Source organism: Salmo trutta, chromosome 12 (genome assembly GCF_901001165.1).
Source record: "Salmo trutta chromosome 12, fSalTru1.1, whole genome shotgun sequence".
Lineage (NCBI taxonomy): Eukaryota > Metazoa > Chordata > Actinopteri > Salmoniformes > Salmonidae > Salmo > Salmo trutta.
In genome coordinates this window covers 79,365,514-79,388,999 of record NC_042968.1, presented here as the reverse complement: position 1 = coordinate 79,388,999, position 23,486 = coordinate 79,365,514, and the positions used below count along the sequence as shown (strand labels likewise).

General features: G+C 44.3%; 1 protein-coding gene across 1 annotated transcript; it reads right to left on the bottom strand.

Moving 5' to 3' along the window:
- Positions 1 to 5,520: 5,520 nt before the first annotated feature.
- LOC115204315 (sodium/potassium/calcium exchanger 3) lies at positions 5,521 to 23,282 on the bottom strand. The gene is made up of 17 exons (XM_029769781.1): positions 22,720 to 23,282; positions 18,915 to 19,031; positions 12,296 to 12,372; positions 11,975 to 12,049; positions 11,655 to 11,739; positions 11,223 to 11,326; positions 10,941 to 11,015; positions 10,730 to 10,755; positions 10,271 to 10,324; positions 10,022 to 10,164; positions 9,675 to 9,841; positions 9,336 to 9,579; positions 8,252 to 8,418; positions 8,003 to 8,117; positions 7,288 to 7,400; positions 7,141 to 7,206; positions 5,521 to 5,770 (listed from the first exon to the last, which is right to left on the bottom strand). Exons 1-17 carry the CDS (start codon positions 22,826 to 22,828, stop codon positions 5,660 to 5,662), a joined length of 1,848 nt encoding a protein of 615 aa, XP_029625641.1. The 5' UTR covers positions 22,829 to 23,282; the 3' UTR covers positions 5,521 to 5,659.
- Positions 23,283 to 23,486: the final 204 nt, after the last annotated feature.

Here is a 23,486-nt window from a genome sequence, read left to right as displayed (position 1 = left end):
CCACCAACCTCCTGTGGCATCAACACTTACACTTGTATTGGATGGTGTCCATATACCCATATTAAGACAAAAGTTTAATGCGATGGTCGATCCCTTGTGGTTGAAGTCGTAAAGGTACAGTATTAAAAAGGAGTTACTAGTCATGGGCCATCCATTGACAGAAACTTTACCGCCGGTGTCTATTTTGGTCAACCTTGCTGTTTGTGTGTGTAGATTTTATTATGCATATGAATTATTGCTCCTCAAATGGCTTGGTCCTAAGGTGAGGCATGGTGTGTTCTTAGAAGATAAAGTGAGGCATGGTGTGTTCTTAGAAGATAAAGTGAGGCATGGTGTGTTCTTAGAAGGTAAGGTGAGGCATGGTGTGTTCTTGGAAGATAAGGTGAGGCATGATGTGTTCTTAGAAGATAAGGTGAACCATGGTGTGTTCTTAGAAGATAAGGTGAGGCATGGTGTGTTCTTGGAAGATAAGGTGAGGCATGATGCGTTCTTAGAAGATAAAGTGAGGCATGGTGTGTTCTTAGAAGATAAGGTGAAGCATGGTGTGTTCTTGGAAGATAAGGTGAGGCATGATGTTTTCTTACAAGTTAAGGTGAAGCATGGTGTGTTCTTAGAAGATAAAGTGAGTCATGGTGTGTTCTTAGAAGATAAGGTGAAGCATGGTGTGTTCTTAGAAGATAAGGTGAGGCATGGTGTGTTCTTGGAAGATAAGGTGAGGCATGATGTGTTCTTAGAAGATAAAGTGAGGCATGGTGTGTTCTTGGAAGATAAGGTGAGGCATGGTGTGTTCTTAGAAGATAAGGTGAGGCATGGTGTGTTCTTAGAAGATAAAGTGAGGCATGGTGTGTTCTTAGAAGATAAGGTGAGGCATGGTGTGTTAGAAGATAAGCTGAGGCATGGTGTGTTCTTAGAAGATAAGGTGAGGCATGATGTGTTCTTAGAAGATAAGGTTAAGCATGGTGTGTTCTTAGAAGATAAGGTTAAGCATGGTGTGTTCTTAGAAGATAAAGTGAGGCATGTTGTGTTCTTAGAAGATAAGGTGAGGCATGGTGTGTTCTTAGAAGATAAGGTGAGGCATGGTGTGTTAGAAGATAAAACATGAAGAGTACAGAAGAAACAGATGTATCGAGAGGTTCCTGACACAACATGTGTAGCCTACATAATGTGTTAGGCAGGCTACTATGCAAACTCAAGCAGCTGACATCCAGCTACCACCTCACAAATAATTTCCTTCAACTTACTTCCTGTACTCCAGTAAATGAGCACATTTAGATAAACACTTCTCAATGTTTACAGATGTCAATAAAGCGTTTATTAAAGTGCATGGCAAAGTAATCACCCTGGAAATCTTGATTGGGCTCATACACATGATGATAAATAAGAGCACGATATCTAGAATATATTATTATATTTAATATGGTTGGGTTAAACTGTAGGTCTACATAGTTCTGTTCTCACTAATTCACACGCACGCACACACGCACGCACACACACACACACACACACACACACACACACACACACACACACACACACACACACACACACACACACACACAGTCTTTCCACCAGTCTGCATGTCTGTATTTCAGAATTTCAAATCTGAACCCTAGATCATCTTTCAATTAATATTTTATCTGTACTTGTTTTCTGCCGTGTGATTTGCAACACAATATTCATACAGTTGTATATTGTTGTGAGCTCAGAGTGCTGGCGCAGTGGGAAAGGATTGGCTGTTATATTTAACATCCCCAACTAGGGCTGGTCCAATGACAAGGATGAAATGACTTTTACAACCCTTTCATCTGCTGTGTTTGGTGCCTGACAGCACCAGGAACAATGTATCACATTGGATGATGCCATATCACACTGGATATGTTGTGAAAATGATCTGTTGTTATATCTGGGAAAACTTAATTACCTTGTTATTTTCAATTTACCAGCCTCTCATCTGTGGATCTAAATGATGATAAGGAAATGGGGGTTTCAGTCCCCAATATGTTTGTTCATCATTAGGACTGCGATGGGAAACGTGTGTGCGTACGTACTTGCAGCATGTGTGCATGTACTGTATATGAGTGGATGGCAGTGTGTGCAGCATATGGTAAGCAGAGATGGGTTTCTGTCTGCATGGCTCCCTCTGGACTCTTATCAGAAGGATGTATTTGCTTTGAGAGACTAACAGGCTAGTAACAGCTTACTGCAGCTCCTCAGGGGTTAATGAGTAAACGACAGGTCTGGAATCAGTGAAAGGTAGAGCTAAACACTGGGACTGTTTCCCCTGTTGTCTTCCCACTGGGCACACCCTGGTTGAATCAACGTTCCTTCCACGTCATTTCAATGAAATTATGTCGAACCAACGTGGAATAGACATTGAATTGCCGTCTGTGCCCAGTGGGCCCCACAAATCACTTCTCAGAGCTTAACAGTTGTATGTACAGTAACTTAAGGACTTAAGGAAAGAGACATGGATTGTTATTGCACAGATTTTATTTATTGCACTCAACAACATACAAAAGTTCTCAATGATCAGAGATCATGTCTAAAGTAACGAATCTCAGTGCTGGAATATCTGGCGGCTCCGACCTAACAGAATAAAACACTGAGGAACAACACACTTCAAACACAGATCTTCCATGTGAGAACTAAATCAGGGTTTTATTTGGTGCTCTGACCTGAACTGCTAACAGAGGCAGGATTTATGACTGGTTGGTTGGTAGTGGGGACTCCTTGGTGGTCTTCCTATCTCAGTAGGTACTTAATAAAGGACTACACTGGACATACGACAGGTGACTAAACCTGGGATACTTAGCAGCACCAGCAACCAGCCTGTACAACTCAACAGTCTCTACTCCTCTACTCCTTATTTGAAATGTAAAAAATGTTGAGTGGCTGAAATCAAAGAGCAGAACTATACCGAACAAAAATATAAACGCAACATGTTAAGTGTTGGTCTCATGTTTCATGAGCTAAAATAAAAGATCCCAGAAATGTTCCATACACACAAAAAGCGTATTTCTCTCAAATTTTGTAAACAAATTTGATGACATCCCTATTAGTGAGCATTTCTGCTTTGCGAAGATAATCCATCCACCTAACAGGTGTGGCATATCAAGAAGCTGATTAAACAGCACGATCATTACACATGTGCACCTTGTGCTGGCGACAATAAAAGGCCACTCTAAAATGTGCAGTTTTGTCACACAACACAATGCCACAGATGTCTCAAGTTTTGAGGGAGCGTGCAATTGGCATGCTGACTGCAGGAATGTCCACCAGAGCTGTTGCCAGAGAATTGAATGTTCATTTCTCTACCATAAGCCACCTCTAACGTCGCTTTAGAGAATTTGGCAGTACATCCAACCGGCCTCACAACCGCAGAGCACGTGTAACCCTGCCAACCCAGGATCTCCACATCCGGCTTCTTCACCTGTAGGATCGTCTGAGACCAGCCACCCAGACAACTGATGAAACTGAGGAGTACTCCTGTCTGTAATAAATCCCTTTTGTGGGGAAAAGCATATACTGATTGGCTGGGTCTGGCTCCCCAGTAGGTGGGCCAGACTGCCAAGTGGTTGGGCCTATGCCCCCCAGGACCACACATGGCTGTGCCCCTGCCCAGTCATGTGAAATCCATTGATTAAGGCCTAATGAATTTATTTCCATTTCCTTATATAAACTGTAACTCAGTACATTCTTTGAAATTGTTGCATGTTGCATTTATGTTTTCGTTCAGTGCAATAGTTCGATCACATAAAGAATGTATTCTGCAGTCCTTTCATTTGGCAAAAAGTTTGAGTCATTTGATCTGATCTGAAATCTAAATGATTTCAGGAAATCATATCCACCCTGTAAATAAATACCTATACGTTTTTGAGAATACACTATTTTGCAGAGCAAACCATTAAGTATTGTAATCACAAGCAGTTGACAAAAGAAATATATAAAATCTCTTGGAAATAATAAATAAAGATTCTAAATCAAGGCGGTTCAGTGCTAAAAAGGATCTTAGCTGGCTTAAATAGAATAGTGGCTTAGAAAGTGATACAATTCAATATAACCTTATTCTCCTTTCATCAGATATAGGTGGACTGTGCTGATCTGAAGTGTCAGTCTTATTTAGTATCACTTTCCAAAGTGACAAAAATATACTTCATTTTTCAGTTACAGTATATGATATTCTCACAAATATCATGGGAAGAATATGTTATTTAGTGCTTATATCAAAAACACCACAAATCTAGTCTGTCTGACATTAATTTTTTGTAAAACTATGTAAAATATTTAGTAAACATTTAGAAACAGTAAAAAGTATGGTCTTGTAGACCTAATAATCATTGTACAGTAATACAAACAATGATCGTCCCTAAACGTAGTGAACTATTACCACAGACCCGTACGCATGATATCAAAGGTTGTGACACTCATAGAAACATGTCGTCAATAGTAATAACACTTCCGAAAATGCTAAAATCGTAGATTTCACGTTAGCCTATTATCTACTTAGTTTGTAACAGTACATGTTCAAAAGCTGTGAGGCAAAAAATGATTAATGAATCCTCTTTGGAGGAACTCGGTCAGTCACTTTACAAATTCTAGTCACATAATCTGCATCTCTTACGAATACTTCTTCTATGATAAGTCTATGACACGTTAACAACGTTAATTTTTCTTATTGCTTCGTTCATAGTACCTTACTGACAGTTCTATGCTCCACTGTACCCCAGCACTGCTACACATTTGCACAAATGTACACACTGTATCACCACACAACAAGGTCATGTCAGCTAGGGCATACATTGAAAACAAACACGGGCGTTCCAAACGTAAGGTCAAGAAACGAGGATTAGTCTACTGTATTATTTTTCCATTGGTCACTGCTGAACATTAGGTGTTGCTAAGTATGAAAACAACAAACTTCAGAAGAAAAAGGTTTGTGCTATAGAAAAGACTGCTGTGTGTGTGTGCGTGTGTGTGCGCGTGTGTGTGTATGTGAGTAGGTTCTTCTATCCTTGAGGGGACCTTAAAATCCCCAAGAGTCACCACAAGTGAAACAAGGAAAGTTGTCCCTCATGGGGACATTTCCCACCTCCCCACGAGGACAAAGGTTATTTTAAGTTTAGGATTTAGGTTTAGGGTTACCATTAAGGTTAGAATTAGGGTAAGGGGTTAGTGGTTTATGGTTAGGAGTTAGGGAAAATAGTGTTTTGAATGGAAATGCATTTTAGGTCCCCACAAGGATAGAAGAACACAACGTGTGTGTGTGTGTGTGTGTGTGTGTGTGTGTGTGTGTGTGTGTGTGTGTGTGTGTGTGTGTGTGTGTGTGTGTGTGTGTGTGTGTGTGTGAGACTATCCGGAAGTCCTCACAAGGATAGTTAAACAAGGAAAATTCTCCCTTGTGGACAAAGGCTATTTAGGGTTAGGGCAAGGGTTAGGGAAAATTTTAGGTCCCCACAAGGATAGTAAAACGTGTATTTGTGTACAATGTCACCCAAGGATATCCTGTTTGTGGTACATCACATGTTAACTGTAGCACGATGTAGCTGAGGCTGTTTTTTTTTGGCTTTAGGACAGAGTATCTCAGGGAGACAGAGGACTCCAGGACGTGGCAGCTGACAGGAAGGCAAATCAGGGTTGACCTTCGACCCCAGCGTCAGCCTCACATCTGCCCAAAGAAGATGGAGCAGAGCAGGAAGATGGCATAGAGTAATATCAGCCCCAGGCCCAGACGGCGGTCCAGCTTCCAGTGGTTCAGATGGACACTCATGACCTGGGAGGTAAGAAGGGAAGAGGGGGAGGTGAAGAGAGAACAGGGGATGGGCAGATGGAGAGGGGTTTAATGGAAATGGGAAAGAAAAGTTGCATGAGGTAAAGAAAGGAATAGCTTGGCTATGACTGGGTGATTGCGTAATAGATGGAGCCACACAATGAACTTGTCTAGCACCGGTATGGTGATACTGATGGTTTGTTTCAATAGCAGGTTAGGAGAACTAATGTGGCAGGTTAGGATAACTAACATGGCAGGTTAGAACTAACGTGGCAGGTTAGGAGAACAAACGTGGCAGGTTAGGATAACTAACATGGCAGGTTAGAACTAACGTGGCAGGTTAGGAGAACAAACGTGGCAGGTTAGGATAACTAACATGGCAGGTTAGAACTAACATGGCAGGTTAGGAGAACAAACGTGGCAGGTTAGGATAACTAATGTGACAGGTTAGGAGAACTAACTTGGGAGGTTAGGAGAACAAACGTGGCAGGTTAGGATAACTAACATGGCAGGTTAGAACTAACGTGCCAGGTTAGGAAAACAAACGTGGCAGGTTAGGATAACAAATGTGACAGGTTAGGAGAACTAACTTGGGAGGTTAGGAGAACAAGCGTGGCAGGTTAGGAGAACTAATGTGACAGGTTAGGAGAACTAACTTGGGAGGTTAGGAGAACAAGCGTGGCAGGTTAGGAGAACTAATGTGACAGGTTAGGAGAACTAACTTGGGAGGTTAGGAGAACAAGCGTGGCAGGTTAGGAGAACTAATGTGACAGGTTAGGAGAACTAACTTGGGAGGTTAGGAGAACAAACGTGGCAGGTTAGGAGAACTAACGTGACAGGTTAGGAGAACTAACTTGGGAGGTTAGGAGAACTAACGTGACAGGTTAGGAGAACTAACTTGGGAGGTTAGGAGAACAAACGTGGCAGGTTAGGAGAACTAACGTGGCAGGTTAGGAGATGGAGGTATAGGTAAGGAAAAGGGTTTTAGTTAGGTTTAGCTAAAATGCTACAGTTGTCAACAACTTTAATCCCCGACAACTAGTTGGAGCTGTGGTAGCCACAATGGTACAAACCATCAGTATCATAAGACCGGAACCACAACCTGCTCCAGAAAGACTGTACTATACTCTGTCTTGTCTGCCGCCATCCTGCTTGTGGTCCATAACAAATATCTTGTAAAAACCTTAAATACCAGTAAAACTATGATCGTACTGTGTTTGTGGTGTGTAAGAAAAGACTTGTAAAAAGTGAAACACCAATAGAAGTGTGATACGTGTGTGGCATGGCCTGGTATGTGGTTAAATGATGCTCAGAACCAGATGTCTAGTGAAACAGTAACTGATGGTGGCACAAACGCATGCACACACACTTACTGTGAGGAAGACAGAGGCCAGCAGCAGGACGACAGAATACACCAGGCCCTTGTTATTGATGTAGACCTGTGAGGAAGAGGAGGATGAGAGGTTTCTGATGTCGATGATTGTTAAATGTCCATAGAGAGAGAGTTTTAATGAACCCACCAATGATCCGTTGTCCACCACCAGAGTGCGCAGAGCCCAGGGGAAACCCAGCCCCAACAGGATGTCAAAGATATTACTGCCAATGGAGTTAGACACCGCCATGTCCCCCATGCCTGAGGAGAGAGGGAATAAAGTCAAACTAAAGTAGTTAGACACCGCCATGTCCCCCATACCTGAGGAGAGAGGGAGAGTAAAGTCAAACTAAAGGAGTTAGACACCGCCATGTCCCCCATGCCTGAGGAGAGAGGGAGTAAAGTCAAACTAAAGGAGTTAGACACCGCCATGTCCCCCATGCCTGAGGAGAGAGGGAGTAAAGTCAAACTAAAGGAGTTAGACACCGCCATATCCCCCATGCCTGAGGAGAGAGGGAGTAAAGTCAAACTAAAGGAGTTAGACACCGCCATGTCCCCCATACCTGAGGAGAGAGGGAGTAAAGTCAAACTAAAGGAGTTAGACACCGCCATGTCCCCCATGCCTGAGGAGAGAGGGAGTAAAGTCAAACTAAAGGAGTTAGACACCGCCATGTCCCCCATGCCTGAGGAGAGAGGGAGTAAAGTCAAACTAAAGGAGTTAGACACCGCCATGTCCCCCATACCTGAGGAGGGAGGGAGAGTAAAGTCAAACTAAAGCAGTCTACACTACACCACCAGGACGTCAAGAGGCTGGTCAGGAGTCTGAAGATGAGAGGAAGTTGAAAAGAGAGGTTGACGGGTACCTTGCCGAGCTACAATGAGGCTGGCCATGCAGTCTGGCACGCTGGTGCCCGCTGCCAGGAAGGTGATGCCCATGATGTAGTCTGGGATGTCTAGTGTGTAGCTGATGATTGTGACCTGGTGGGCACACACAGCTAGATCAGAGACAGAGACACCACACACACTCACCCTCTCAATATTATCCTACAACTCCTGGAAAACGTCAAGGAGAAGTTCCAATATGGCCTTACGGCTCTGCTGTGGGTCCTTACCATCCACACCATGAGGTAGGAGAAGATGGCTATCCACAGGGTGGAGGCCACGAAGGTGACCATGAACCAGCGGTGCCAGCGTGGGTACACACAGTTAGGCACAGTGCAGTACAGCAGCAGGCCCAGGGGCCACGAGATCAGCCACTTGACCCGCGCACAGCAACCCCCTGCCATACACACATGAACAACAATATACTGTCGGTCACAGACCAGAACATACCAGAGCTGACACCCACTTTGTTTTCCTCTAATGCAATTTCAGCGAACGTCAGGGAAATTGTCTGTAGCCCTTTACACCCGTAACCGTATACGGGTTGAAAATGGCATATTTGGGCACTAATAAGCGCTAAAATTGGAAAGCAGTGGCTGTACAGTAACTTGTTATACATGACGTCAGAGGTCTGGCTCTGCACTTCACAGCTCTGAATGGGTTTTGACTGACAGCTGTTCTGAACTTGAGCACCGCACACGACAAGAAGTTGCTCCCATCCCTCCCGCTAATTGGGCAACTTTTACACATTTTTTTGTTGTCTGAGTGAGGGAAATGCTGTATATTAAGATGACGCAATGTATTTTGAAAGATGAGGCGTTGAGGATTACAATAAATACCGCTTTGACGGCAGAAAAGCAATCCAAACACCTGTGAGTCCAAATGTGTACTTCACATTTTCAAATCCTAAAACTCATGTCATATACCGTGTCAACGTTTATGATCACTATGTTTGATGTAGAGTTACAAGATTACACGGCTTACACGGCGTCATACCCGTGGTTTTTCTGAACACTATTGTGAACAACCGTAATTATGTTTTGGTGGGGATGCAAGGTTGTGTTCCAAATTCAACTACTACAAGTGTGCTTGTTCTAGTTTCTCAACGGCACAGCTAGGAGAGCTAAAAAAAGCACCTTATAGTCATAAAAGTGCATTGAAATCGCGTTGGAACTGTGCACACTTTGGAGAGGCGAGTGGCCACTTAGAGATACTTCAAACCCTTGTAATTGGTTTTGTCTTATGTTGCAACTACCCCACATTTTATAATGTTACTGAATGTATCCAGAGTATTTTCAGATTTTGTTATATCACCTGGCCAATGCAGAGGCCTGAATGGCCCATCATCATCCTCCTCCTCTTCCTCAGTGTGACAGCCCTCCGCTCCTGGCTTCTCCCCCCCTGCATCTCCTACCCTGGCCTCGTCAGGGGTCTGCTTCTCCACACTGCCCCCATTCTCCAGACCTCCAGAGCCCAACCCTTTCAGAGGGGTGCCCCCTGCCGTTGGGCTGGCCTCCCCGTCCAGCTGGCTGTTGGGACTCCTGATCAACCTCTGTCTCTGTGTGGGAAAGAGAGAGAGTGAGAACGAGTGAGAGTGCACATTAGTTCTCCATAGTGGCTAATGTTGATGTTCCTCCAGTCTGAGTCCAGTACCTCACTGATGAGCACACGGCCTGCCATGGTGAGCCTGGTGCGAGGGGAGAAGTGGGGGCTGATCATTATGCGCAGGCCGGCCTCGGAGAAGGACAGCTGGTGGGGGTTGAGGATCAGGAGCTCGTCCACCATCACCACCGGAGGAGACTCCTGACCCTGTGGTTGTCCTGCAGGGTGAGGGAGGGATGGGAAGAGGGGTAAACACTTTACCTAAAGCCAACAGGCAGGTATAATGCATTATGATGCGGTTATAATGCACTGTGAGACTTGTAATGAGCACAACAAATCAGCCACAGCTTCTAACACTCAGACAGGGAGAGCTGTAAGGAGCTCCAATCCATACAGACCTTTCCTGAGCAGCACCATGTTGGTATTACAGGTGAGTCCGTCCTCTGCCATCTCCTCGTCTCTGAGTCCCTCACTGACAAGGCAGCACTGACCCGGGCCCCCAAACCGACGTTGCACACATCCCCTGATCTGGGAGTTGAACCTGAAACCACAAAACAGCTGTCATATGAGAAACACAGCACAAGCAGACACTAGTTACATGCTCTGTGGGTTGAGGACTCTTGTGAAAGGTGTTTCAGCATACTCACTTCATGATAAGAATGTAAACTCCATACATGGTCATTAGGAGCACGGCCTCCCACCTACAATCAGAGGAATACACAGTTCAACTACCACCTAAAACCAGTAAACAGTTCAATCAGAGAAATACACAGTTCAACTACCACCTAAAACCAGTAAACAGCTCAATCAGAGAAATACACAGTTCAACTACCACCTAAAACCAGTAAACAGTTCAATCAGAGAAATACACAGTTCAACTACCACCTAAAACCAGTAAACAGTTCAATCAGAGAAATACACAGTTCAACTACCACCTAAAACCAGTAAACAGCTCAATCAGAGAAATACACAGTTCAACTACCACCTAAAACCAGTAAACTGTTCAACTACCACCTAAAACCTGCAAACTACTATTTTACTGTACTTTTACAATTCTGACGTGTAACATTGAGACTTTTGGCAGCATTAATCATGATAAAACTCACCAGACAACTTTTGCATCGTATATAACCTACAAAGAGAAAGTTAACACATTAAAATAGTCACAGCTGCATTTCATGCCATCATTTCACTATGAACAGGCAGATTATACAGCACCGTAATTGTAGAGCACAAGTAAGCTACTGTATACTGGTCTCTAAATGCATTTGATTGTGTGGTCTTAATTTCCCCTCCTCCCTCCCTTGTCTGCCTCACCAGGATGAGAGCCAGCACAGAGAAGATGTAGTAGGTGGAGTCCCTGAACAGAGACCACCATGTCAGAACCACCGTCTGCAGAGGGGGAGGAGCCACACAGAGAGATTCCACTAACAGACAACCAACACACAGCTCAATCAAGGTGAAGTCCTCAGGTTCACTCAGCCAGTGCATGTGTAGCATCATTTCTAAAATACGTTTCCATGTATTCATAAGCTCTTCAGCCATAGCTAGCTACACTGTTACGACCATAAAGGTGTGTAGTCTTTGACAGGTCTGTACCTGGCCCGCAAAGATGCCACAAACACCAATGATGACCAGGATGTTGAAGACGGCTGAGCCCACGATGGTGCCGACCCCCACGTCTCCTTTAGTGATGAACACACCTGAGATGGAAAGAGAGGTGTGGGAGGGGCTGTAGTGACAATTACATTTTAGTGGATGAAACCAACGGTTATCCCAATGTGTTCTATAGGTTGACGTGAATGAAAGACTATTCATATTGACTCTGCTGACATCATATGGATATTTGTAGCATTACATGATACACAACCATGTTCATTTGGATGGATTGAAGATCCATGGCAAGATGGTGAAAGTTATGGGCCATTTTAATCAGTCAGTGTTGGGCATAATGTATAGTGTTCATTGACACAATATTGGCCACTGATATCAGGAAATATAAGGTGAAATACAGAGTGATTAAGAACTGACCAATGAGAGAGGTGAAGAGCTCTGGTGCTGAGCTTCCTGCAGCCATGAAGGTTGCCCCAGCCACATCCTCACTGAGCTGCAGGTTCTGACAGGGACAGAGACAAGGGGGACATTCTCACACAATCATAATACATGATCAAGAAGCACTATGTCTTTGTAGAAATACATGATAACAGAAATCCTCTTCAGCCTGTCTTGCACAAAGTTTAGATTTTAAATGTGTCAACTAAAAGTAGTAATAATGTAGTGATAAAAGGCAGCACATGGTGCCTCCTTCTTCCTGTATCCTGTACGTTAATTGGTGTTGTTGGTTTTCTCACCTCTGATATTTTCTCCAGGGAAGGGACAAAGTAGTCATCACAGACAATAGCAAGAGCGTAGAACATGTAGATAGCCTAAAAGGTACAGCGAGAGATGAAAATAGAGATACAATCCGTCAGGATGTGATAAGGAAGAGTTTAAGTTATTCAGTTCATTTAGGCAGGTGTACTTCACTGTGATTGGCAGATAAATGATATTATGAAGCATCTGAACAGATGGTATTGCACTGTGTGGCTGCAAAGTATCATGGTATCATGGTTGTTGTTGTGAGGTGTGTTAAACAGGTGTGTTTTCTGCGTTGTGTGTTATGGGACACTCACACACAGCACATGTAACAGCACTGCTCCTGCTTTCAGCTCCTCCTTGGTGAAGATATCTTCTGGAAACTCATGGACGGCTCGGGGAGAGAGATAACAGTACAACACAGTTAGACACAGATCCTACCTCTCTCTGTCGAGAGAGAGAGAGAATGGAGGTGGAAAAGGATAGTCAACAACAACAGCAGAGGGGGAAGGAAATCAGAGTCTTGCGCTAATCTGACTAAATGGATGTCATGCCGCTCAAGACCAAAAGCAGAACAGTCATCAAACTGGCACATTGGTTTGTAATAACATTGCTCTCCTGTCCCTATATCATCATCCTTCTTATCGTAAAGGACAGATACAAGCACCGTAATAGCACAGCAGGCCTTCTGGAAGAATGGATGACAATTTCACCAAATTGCTTTCCAGGTCCAATCCTTTCTGAAGGAATACAATGCTATATCAAATTAAATTGTATTTGTCACATGTGCCGAATACAACAGTTTTAGACTTTACTGTGAAATGCTTACTTACAAGCCCTTAACCAACAATGTAGTTTTAAGAAAATATAGTTAAGAAAATATTTACTAAATAAAGTAAAGTAAAAAATCCAAAAAGTAACACAATAAAATAACAATAATGAGGCTATATACAGGGGGTACCGGTACCGAGTCAATGTGCGGGGGTACAGGTTAGTCGTAGGGGTAAATTGACTATGCATAGATAATAAACAGCGAGTAGCAGCAGTGTAAAAACAAAGTCTATGACTTGGGTAACTGGAGTCTTTGACAGTATATAGCTGAAGGAGGCACCTTGAGGGTTTGTTCCTCCACGGTCCGAAAGGAATTGCTGCAGCTAAGCGTCAGGATCTCGCTCAGACTCCAAGAAATCATACTTATCCGCCTGACACACAGCAGCCTAATAACTGATCTATGGAATTGCTCCCTCCAAGCAGCCAGACACCTGTACAGGCTAGCAGATGCTGCCCCCCTGGGCCGTGTAGAGAGAGAGGAGCAGAGGAGCAGAGGAGCAGAGGAGCAGAGCTCTGAGGAGGAGGTGTGTGGAACAGCTGGTTTCTGCTCCTCCAGTCCTCAGGTGTATGTGAGAGTGTTAGTGAAAGCTTCCCCTTGGTTCCCCCCAGCGTGACGAGCAGAGGAGAGGAGGCTGCAGCCTGGAGAGCACAGGGCACTGCTGCTAAATCAGTACTCAGACGTAGGGGAAAATGAACTTTAACAACTGGGGAGCCCAAACCTATTAATAGACCTGCTGCTCTGAGGCAGGCAGCCCTGGGAAGCCTATAGAGCCAGTCCCACAATGCACGCTGTCTGACGCATGCTGCACAACTCATTCTACACCAAACACACTTCCTATAATATACATGCTACACATCACATGATGTATGACACACACTACCAAACATAGGCTTCATGACATATACTACACAGTATGCCCACTACATGCCATCAGCTGTGCTGTAAGTCTATGACAGCATGCCATTCTGAAGCTTCTCCCTGTAGATTAGGAGAGCACACCTCTCATGTGATCAAGGCTATTCGATTTTGATCCTTGAATCTGTAGTGTGAAGCAGAGAGGAGAGGGTACCAGACTAGAGGTCTGTAGGATGACAGTGTGCTTCTATACAATGTCCTTCTATACTGTGTGTGTATGTGTACAGCATATGGTTATCTAATGTTTCCAGTGTTTAATTGCTATATTGTAATTATTTCGCCACCATGGCCTATTTATTACCTTAACTCCCTTATCTTTCCTCATTTGCACTCACTGTATATAAACTTTTTTTTCCTACTGTATTATTGACTGTATGTTTTGTTTATTCCATGTGTAACTCTGTGTTGTTGTACGTGTCAAATTGCTATGCTTTATCTTGGCCAGGTCGCAGTTGCAAATGAGAACTTGTTCTCAACTAGCCCACCTGGTTAAATAAAGGTGAAATAAAAAATTTTATTAAAAAAATAATGTACATCTAATGATGTAATCAACATTCTGAATCTGAATCTGAGCCTCTCTCTGCCTCTGCTCGGCTTGTACTTCCACCTCCCAGAGAACTGTGGGGAAAGGAGCTTATTTTCCTTTCTGGCCAGCTGTTGCACTGGGGCAGGACCTGTTCACTAAACCATCCCAGCTTAGCATGTCAACTGTCTGTCAGATTATCATAAGAAAGAGTGAGGCAGCATCTCACTAAAGAACGTGGGTACACATCTGCATCTTATCAGTGTGAGGACATCTGTGCTGTAGTTGCTGTATTATTATCATTTTCTGTTTTCCTTATCCTATAGCTGTGTTTTGGAAAGCGGGCCAGATCTGGATCCTGCCCCAGGTCCCCAGGACATCTAGCCCCAATACACAAGGCCCCAGTTGAACGTGTCTATGTAAATGCCGTGCTGAAACACGCGGCTCAGATGAACGTTTTGATGGGTTGCTTCGGTGAAAGCAGTTGCCATGGAGACCCTCTCCCTGGGGACTGTGGTTTCTTGACGGGCGGCAGTGGGAAGCCAATGACGGCTGCGCGAATGGTGAGAAAGGGGGAGGGAGGGGAATGTGTGTTTACCATGGAATTGGCTTATGAAATATGAAAAAAAGAGAAATGACAGGCAGCTCTGGAGAGAAATTTCTAAAAATATGTATTTTTCCTTGCCAACCCTCAGGAGAGGTCTGAGAGAGCGAAAGCATACGAGACAGTGTTGGCTAGGAATTGTATTTGTGAGGATGCTCATCCTCTGTTCCATTTACTAGGCTTTTGTCACGGGACTGCTGATTGACTAGACCAGCCGTAAGATGATTTACTATATCTGAGCTTGGCTTCCAATACTGGACATAGGACATAATCACCTCTCATAAAATATACAGCCTGGGGGGCGGGGCGAGGGCGGGGCGTGGAGCTGCAGCAGCTTTCACGTGTTTCTTCTCTGGCATCACAGGCTCCGCTCTGCACCACGCACCCTCTCATTACATCTACTAGTGTTACATCTCTGTGTGCCTGGTCTCCTATAGATCTCACAGGGTGATGTTTATTGTCATTAATCTTACCCTTGAGGCAGAACTGAGAGATTTCTGCAAAATTGGCTATATTAGAAGAAATTCATGAAGACAAAAAATGAGTTTATTAGTCTTAATTTAAAGTTAGGGTTAGGCATTAGGGTTGGCAGTGTGGTTAGGGTTAGGTTTAAATCGGATTTTGTGACTTAGTGGCTATGACAGCTAGTGACCCCTCTGCAGAGCTGCCTCAAGAGCAAGATTCATGACAATAAATGCAAACCTGCATAGATCTCTCTCTGAGACACTAGATCTTATCTTTATTCACACTGTGAATGGGCTTGATCTTATTTCATTTCATTGATGATCCAATCAAGTAACTAGAGAAGGGTTCAAAATGGACATGTGATGTAATCTGTGTGTGTTCCTGCGTGTGTGCGAACCCATAAGTATGCTTGAGTGTGTGTTTAATGCCATATCATTCCGGATTAAAAGTGAACCCCCAACTAAATTAAACCGCTAAAGCTGTGAGATGATCTCCACTTGAGTCACTCTGCCGCAAGGGACTTAAGAGTGTGACCGAATGGCAGGCAGAGGGAAGGAAAGAAAGAGATGTTATTGATTGAAAAAGCTGCAGGGTATATTGGAGTCAAGCTAAGGTATTGAGTGAAACACAGAGTAAAGTAGTCTCACGCACCAACAGAAACAGCACCACTACATAGACTGAAACCACTACAACAACCTTTTTTTAACCCCTTTTTCGTGGTATCCAATTGGTAGTTACAGTCTTGTCCCATCGCTGCAACTCACATACAGACTCAGGAGAGGCAAAGGTGCCAATCTGCACTGCTTATTGACACATTGCTCAATTAACCCGGAAGCCAGCCGCACCAATGTGTTGGAGGAAACACCGTACAACTGGTGACTGTGGCAGCTTGCAGGCGCCTGGCCCGCCACAAGGAGTCGCTAGAGCACGATGGGAAATTCCAGCCGGCCAAACCCTCCCCTAACCCGGACGACACTGGGCCAATTGTGTGCCGCCTCATGTGTCTCCAGGTCACGGCCGGCTGTAACACAGCCTGGGATCGAACCTGGGGCTGTAGTGATGCCTCAAGCACTGCGATGCAGTGCCTTAGACCACTGCACCACTTGGGAGGCTCTCACTACAACAACCTTGCATTTTTTATCCCGAATCAAAACATTTCTTTGATTTTATGACATAGTTACGAAAGGCCGACAAGAGCAAAAATAGTCAAAGCTAATCCAACCACACAAATCTCACCAAACCTCAATAACCCCTCCTTCATCGGACAAAACACTGGCTGAAATAATTTGAGAAATCCACCGGAGACCTACAGTGGGAGAACAATCAATAAGCTTTAGTCCCTCACAGGAGATTACTCCACCTTTTCATACACATCACATGCAACTATCCATCGTCTTAAAGCGTCAAGTCTCAATGTTATGTTGGTGGCCTGGGAAACAAAGGACACTACTGCAGTAAAACAATTAGAATGCCACCACTAATACCCTATCTGAAATGAAGACGGGTAGCTGTGAGCCACATTTTATGTTCAACCACACAGAGCTGTCGGTGAGTGATCTCCACCCTTAACCTAGGACCTTTAAGTCATCATCAGGAACCAATGTGAACTCAGAGAGAACAAGGATTCCAGAGAGACGGGACAGGAGCTAAGGATATTCTCCCCAATTTACAAAGACTTCAGAAAAAAACACAACTACTCCCATGTTTAATGGTTGCATTAGTGACCATTTGCTTTATTTGACAGCCATAATAAATTAGTCCCCTGACAAACTCAAGGTCTTTTGAAAGGAAATATCATTAGTGTATCTATCAGATTATCTTTTTCAGTTCTTTGCTGCAACCACTAAAATATCTCTGTGGAAAAAGAATCCTCAAACCGACTGGCTCTGTTGCTTGCCAAAAAAAATGAATGCATAAAAAACACGTGCCATCGTTATTTATTCGATCTGGATCATTGAAATGTTGCAGAGAGCACAATAAAAATGTAAAGGTCATTTCCGACTGAGCCGACATCTGCAGCATTTACCATGAATGCAGTCTCCGCTGATACGGGAGCATTGTCTGTATATGTCAATCACGCTGTAACGCTGAACTTCCACGATACGGATTGAATAGAGCCCTTATTAAAATGCATGGGCTTATCTTCTCCCCCCGGTCTATTTTTAGCTCGATCTGGTTGTTCATTCTGCCTCGGCACTTTGAATGCTTGAAAGACAGAATTATCTGGGTTTCAAAATGTAGCATTCAGTTGCTTAGCAACGCTGGCCTCAAAGGGTTGTCGACTGAAGGCAGACGCTGCCATCTCCGTCTTGTTACACAGCGGGGGGATGGAGAGAGAAAGAGAGAGAGCGATTGAGAGAGGGAGAAATAAAGTGAGATATAGCAATAGACGGGGAAACCGCGGGAGATAAGGGGTAGGGGGTACTGAAACTTCACTTCCGCTATCCCCAAGATAATATTCCTAGAGGTCTGTCTGAGCTGGCCATTTGGATTATGTAATCATTAGCAGTTAGAGTAAACAGAGAATAGGGAATTTACGTGAAGATAAAGATGAGTAGCCTGCCCTGTGCTCTGTAACCTAGGAGTAGTGCAGCTCTGAAAGACCTAATGTCATCTACCAGCCCACAGATCCATCAGCCTCTTGTTCTATGACCTGCATTTACCCTATGACCCATAAGGGAGTTGTGTCCTTGTCAAAGATACTAAGGGAGGTATGTTTGTAACAGAAAGACCACACATCAAGTGCTTGCTTTATTGGTGTTGCAGGTGCACATATTGCATTAATAGTTCTCTTCTGCCAAGTGGAAATCTAGAACGATTGTGGCAGGTGTCCTCAGGGAGAAAGTGGTATCTAATGCAGTTCATACATTTTCATATCGCAGACTGAAATCACTACATTGTGCATTGCTCAGTCCTGTTGTCCTGCTGCAGAGATCTCCCTAGCTGTCTTCTACCCCATGTCCTCCACTGTGTTTACTTACTGTTTATATATTTCCTTGATTCTTCCATTGTACAAGTCTGGCATGGCGCTCTAACCCCTCCAGACAGAACCTTTCCTCTGGCCTGGCAGCCAAGTTTGAGACGCACAGTTTACAGAGCACAGATTCCTGACAACCACTGCACTGCTGCCTCAGCCCACATTACCTTTTCAGTTAACCCGCAGGGGAGAGCCAAGGTTCACCAGCATACACACAGCATACCCTCACTAACCGCCTTCCCAAAACACACACACACACATTAACACACTAAGTCACATCTACACAGCTTAGACACTCCTGGAGCCCTCAAGTGTTCCACACAGTTTGGGAAATAAATATTTAGTCAACAGACAGTTTGTGCATCGATGTGTCTTCAGGACTTGTAGGTCTCCTATGGAATCTGTGCATAATCAGCTAATGCTAAGGAGACTATTGAGTACAGAGATACTATACAGTTTGAATGGTCCCTGTCAGCTGTTATTCTCTGAGGAGACAATCATATAAAGCTGTGTGCCAGAGGACATGGTAGGGAACATACACTTTTGTCTAGAATGGGGATCAGGGTCCTTCATTGGAGGTTGAGGTGAGAGAGAGGTTTGGGGCTGTGAGGCTGACTCACCTGGTCTAGGAAGGTCCAGTGTCTGGTTGTCTTCTGTCCACTCCTCCTGCATCAGCCTGCGTCTAGAACGAACTGGAACACCCCCCTCTTCTGGCTGAGACCCGGACGACTCCGGCTCTGTTGAAATGTTAGTCAACTGATTTGTAATTTGAGTATTTTATTGCACTGAGACTCATCAAAAGACCAGTCCAAAGTCAAAACACTATCTTATTGGACACAACATTGAAAGGCTTTGTGTTTTAGTGCAGATGTGACAGATAATAAAAATGCAGGCTGGAGGAAGCAACCGGAGAGAGTCAGCAGAGGAGATCATGTCATCTTTTATGAGCACACTCATAAGCCATTCATCATGTCAGCACTGCAATCTCCTCACGGAGTAAATCCCTGTTCTGTATCTCTCTGTTGATAGCCTATCTCTTTATTTGGACTTCAGCTATTAACCACTATATATGGAAGGACAGCATCAACAGTGAGGACCTCCACTGATGTACTGTATCTGTGTCATTGTCACCTGAAACACAGAGATAACTGCTGCCACTCACTGAGATCTATGTCCAGAGCCCGAGTAGACCAGAGCAGACCAGTGCAGACCAGAGCCCGAGTAGACCAGACCAGAGCAGATTAGAGCAGACCAGAGTCCAAGCCCGAGCAAACCAGAGCCCGAGCCCAAGCAGACCAGAGCCCGAGCAGAGCAGACCAGATCAGAGCCCAAGTAGACCAGACCAGAGCAGATTAGAGCAGACCAGAGTCCAAGCAGACCAGAGCCCGAGCCCAAGCAAGCCAGAGCCAGAGCAGACCAGAGCCAGAGCAGACCAGAGCCCGAGCAGAGCAGACCAGAGCCCGAGCAGACCAGAGCCCGAGCAGAGCAGACCAGAGCCCGAGCAGACCAGAGTAGAGCAAACCAGACCAGAGTAGAGCAGACCAGACCAGAGCAGATTAGAGCAGACCAGAGCCCGAGCAGAGCAGACCAGACCAGAGCCCGAGCAGACCAGAGTAGAGCAAACCAGATCAGAGTAGAGCAGACCAGACCAGAGCCAGCCAGCCAGGTGGGGGCCATTACCCTCTACTCCGGTTGTTTAAGCGATTGCTTGATCGCTCTCTGTGTCCAGTCTGTTTCATGATCACTCTCCGCTTTGTTTTACTCTACAGTCCAATCAACGTGTTGCACTAGGTCTGAGAGTGGGGATGCGGAGGCTTTCATGTGGAGCTGTCAAGAGGAACCTGGGTAATATGAAATTCAAATGGGCCTCTGTCACAGACGGTGCCGCCATTATCACACTCACACCACGACCACACATCTCAGAACACAGGGCTCCAACCCAGACCCAGACGAAGACTTTGGCCTGAGTCTCGTCTCTTTCTATAGAAGATGTGGGATTCACTCCTCGAGATCAGCTGTCTGGTGCATTGTAGGCATTGTTGTTGAGAATTTTCTTGCACAGTAGGAAATCTACACTTGTATTGTATTCAAGGTTTAAAAAGGCTTCAAAAGTTTATAATTTCCACTTTACAATTGCAGACTTTATTTGCCCTAAGGAAAACTGTATCAACCCCTACAAAAAATGTTAATTCATTATAATCCACATAACAGTTCACATTTCCTAGTTCTACAGGATGATTTTCCTGTTTTATCAAACTGGCTCAAATTAAGATCCTGCATCTGCATGGTCAAGCCTCGAACTAAGCTGGAACTGGCAATCAATGAAAAAGCCTTCAAGAACAATTGCTCTACTATAGCAACTAGTAGGCCTGCCACTAGAATGATGCTGTATGGTGAACATGGCAAATGAATACATTTATACAGCAATACACATCTTGCCATTTGCCATTAGAAAGATACATTAAATCATTTCTCATATTTTTTCTCAAGATTAGGCCTATTAATTAATATATGGGTTAAATGCATCAAATCAAATTTTATTTGTCACATGCGCCAAATACAACATGTGTAGACCTTACCGTGAAATGCTTACTTAAAAGCCCTTAACCAACAGTGATGGTAGTTATGAGATAGTGAAAGTTTAGTCGGGAAAACTGAAGAATATGACAGCTATTAAAGGAGAATATGAAAAACATCAGAACACTGGTTGTCAGAAGGTTTGTGTCATAGCTTAATCTATGAATCATTACATGAACTCATACTCTCTCAACCTGAAAATCACAGGACTGGCCCACACAATCTCACACACACACAATCTCACACACACACAATCTCACACACACACAATCTCACACACACACACACACACACACTCACACACACACACACACACACACACACACACACACACACACACACACACACACACACACACACACACACACACACCTCTTGATTAAATAATTTTACCTGACCATCTGTTGTTTCATAGCTGAGTATTTTAACCCATCCTCCAAGAGGAAACCAGGAGACCTAGAGCAGTAGAACCAGGTCTGTAGAGAATAGGGCCCCTATAGGCTAGATCCCTCAAACTCAACTCTGGACCCCGAAGCCAGTTCCACTGCATTTTTTTCATTGTTCCCCTCTAATCAGGGATTGAATTAGACCTGGAACACCAGATGTGTGCAATTCATCATCAGGAAGAACAGAAAACCAGCAGTCTCCGGACCTCGTAGTGTAAGAGTTGAGTACCCTTGGGCTAGATGTTGACCATGCACTGTTCATACAAAGGATATGAATAACTGCATGCCATCAATGTTCTCTTTAGTTCATACACTCATCCCTTTACACACAGTTTATATGCTTATCTATTTTCTCACTGCGGTGCAATTCCAATCATCCATCTTCATGTTACTTAATGCAATGCTTGATAGGGATATGTATTCTCTGGGTTCCCTTCAGAGTAATTGGTTAGACTCTAGGAGGTTCTGTGCAGGTGATTGCCTGAGATGAGAGGTTCTGTGAGGATACCAGGTTGGAGCAGGGGGGTGATGCCAGCAGCATACCACCCTGCATCCCACTGCTTGCCTCTGAAGCTAAGCAGGGTCAGTCCTGGATGGGAGACCAAATGCTGCTGGAAGTAGAGTTGGAGGGCCAGTAGGAGGCACTCTTTCCTTTGGTCAAACAGACAAGAAAAAGATCCCAGAGCGGTGATTGGGGACATCGCCTGGTGTAGGGTGTTGTTTATTGGATGTGATGTTAAATTGGTGTCCTGACTTCTGTGCTCACTAAAGATCCCATGGCACTTATCATCAGAGTAGTGATGTTAACCCTGGTGTCCTGGCTAAATTCCCAATCTGACCATCCTGGCCACCTAATCATCCCCAGCTTCCAACTGGCTCATTCATCCCCTGTAATTATTCACCAGGTCATTGCTGTAAATGAGAACGTGTTCTCAGTCAATTTACCTGGTAAAATAAGGGTTAACAAAAAAATTATGCTGAAGGTTCAATGTGACGCACACTCTAGGTGCAGAATATTGGGGGATGGGACAGGGGAGGGGATCATCCAATCTGTTGGTTCCAAATCTCTCTCTTTCATCCCATACAGGCTATTATCAACATGGTTACGTAATGATTATTTTGCGAGAAATTAAATAATCTTGCATATTTAGCCGATGGCAGTATTTAATTGTACATTTAATGAATGAAGAATGTGAATGAGCTGGCAGATCGATCATTTCCACCCGTAGGTATTATAATACAATCTGTGAAGATATGAAAATGTCCTAAAATGTTATCAACTTTAAAAGGAATAGTAAAAAATATGTGATGCTAAAAAACACCCCACATTTACAAGCAATAATATACGTTAATTTACATTATGCAAAATGTACCCATCATTATTCCTTGTGGAAAAACTCACCTGTCACGTGCGCGACCTGTGAGAGCCAAATGACCGCGAGAAGCCCAACTCCACAGCAGCAGAACCGCTGGAAGGGCCGCCGTCTCCCTGTCTGTACCGCCGCCTTCATTCCGAAGTCGGACCCTCACCAGTCAAAACATATCCGTTGCGGTTACGGTCAGGTCGGTTTCCACTTTTCACAGCTAAATTGCACTAGGCTACACTTTCCTCTGCAACTTGAATGTCAAGTTAGTTGATTGTGTAAACCAGTGCTAAATCGTCGCAGACTGTAGACTACTCAATTCGGATTACAATATTTTATTCTGCCAAGGCGCACCGTGACATCCATGCCTTGAGATCACACAAGATTACACAAGAGGAGGGGTGGATGCAGAAGCGATGACAGCACTTACAGCCTTCAGATCGGTAGACAGATTGAAACGTCGGCGACAGCAGAATCCGGTTCAAACACGAGAGTTTAGGCGCTGGGTAGCGGTACGGTCTTTCTGCCTTGACACTATTACCACTCTGGTTGTGAAGTCGTGTCGGTCGTCGTGTTGTGCGCTGTGTTCGTCTGCACCACTAGGCGGCGACATGCTCGGCGTCATTCAATGCAACAAAACAAAATCCTAACATTGTGCTGAGCAAATTTTCTAAGATAGCCTATATCCTCAAGCAGCCAGTGTGGCAATTTGTCATCTGAACATAGTGATAGAAATTCTTCATGAGCTATGAATTTACAAGAGACAATTTTAGGCCAAGGCTACTACTGTGCTACTGTAGTCAAA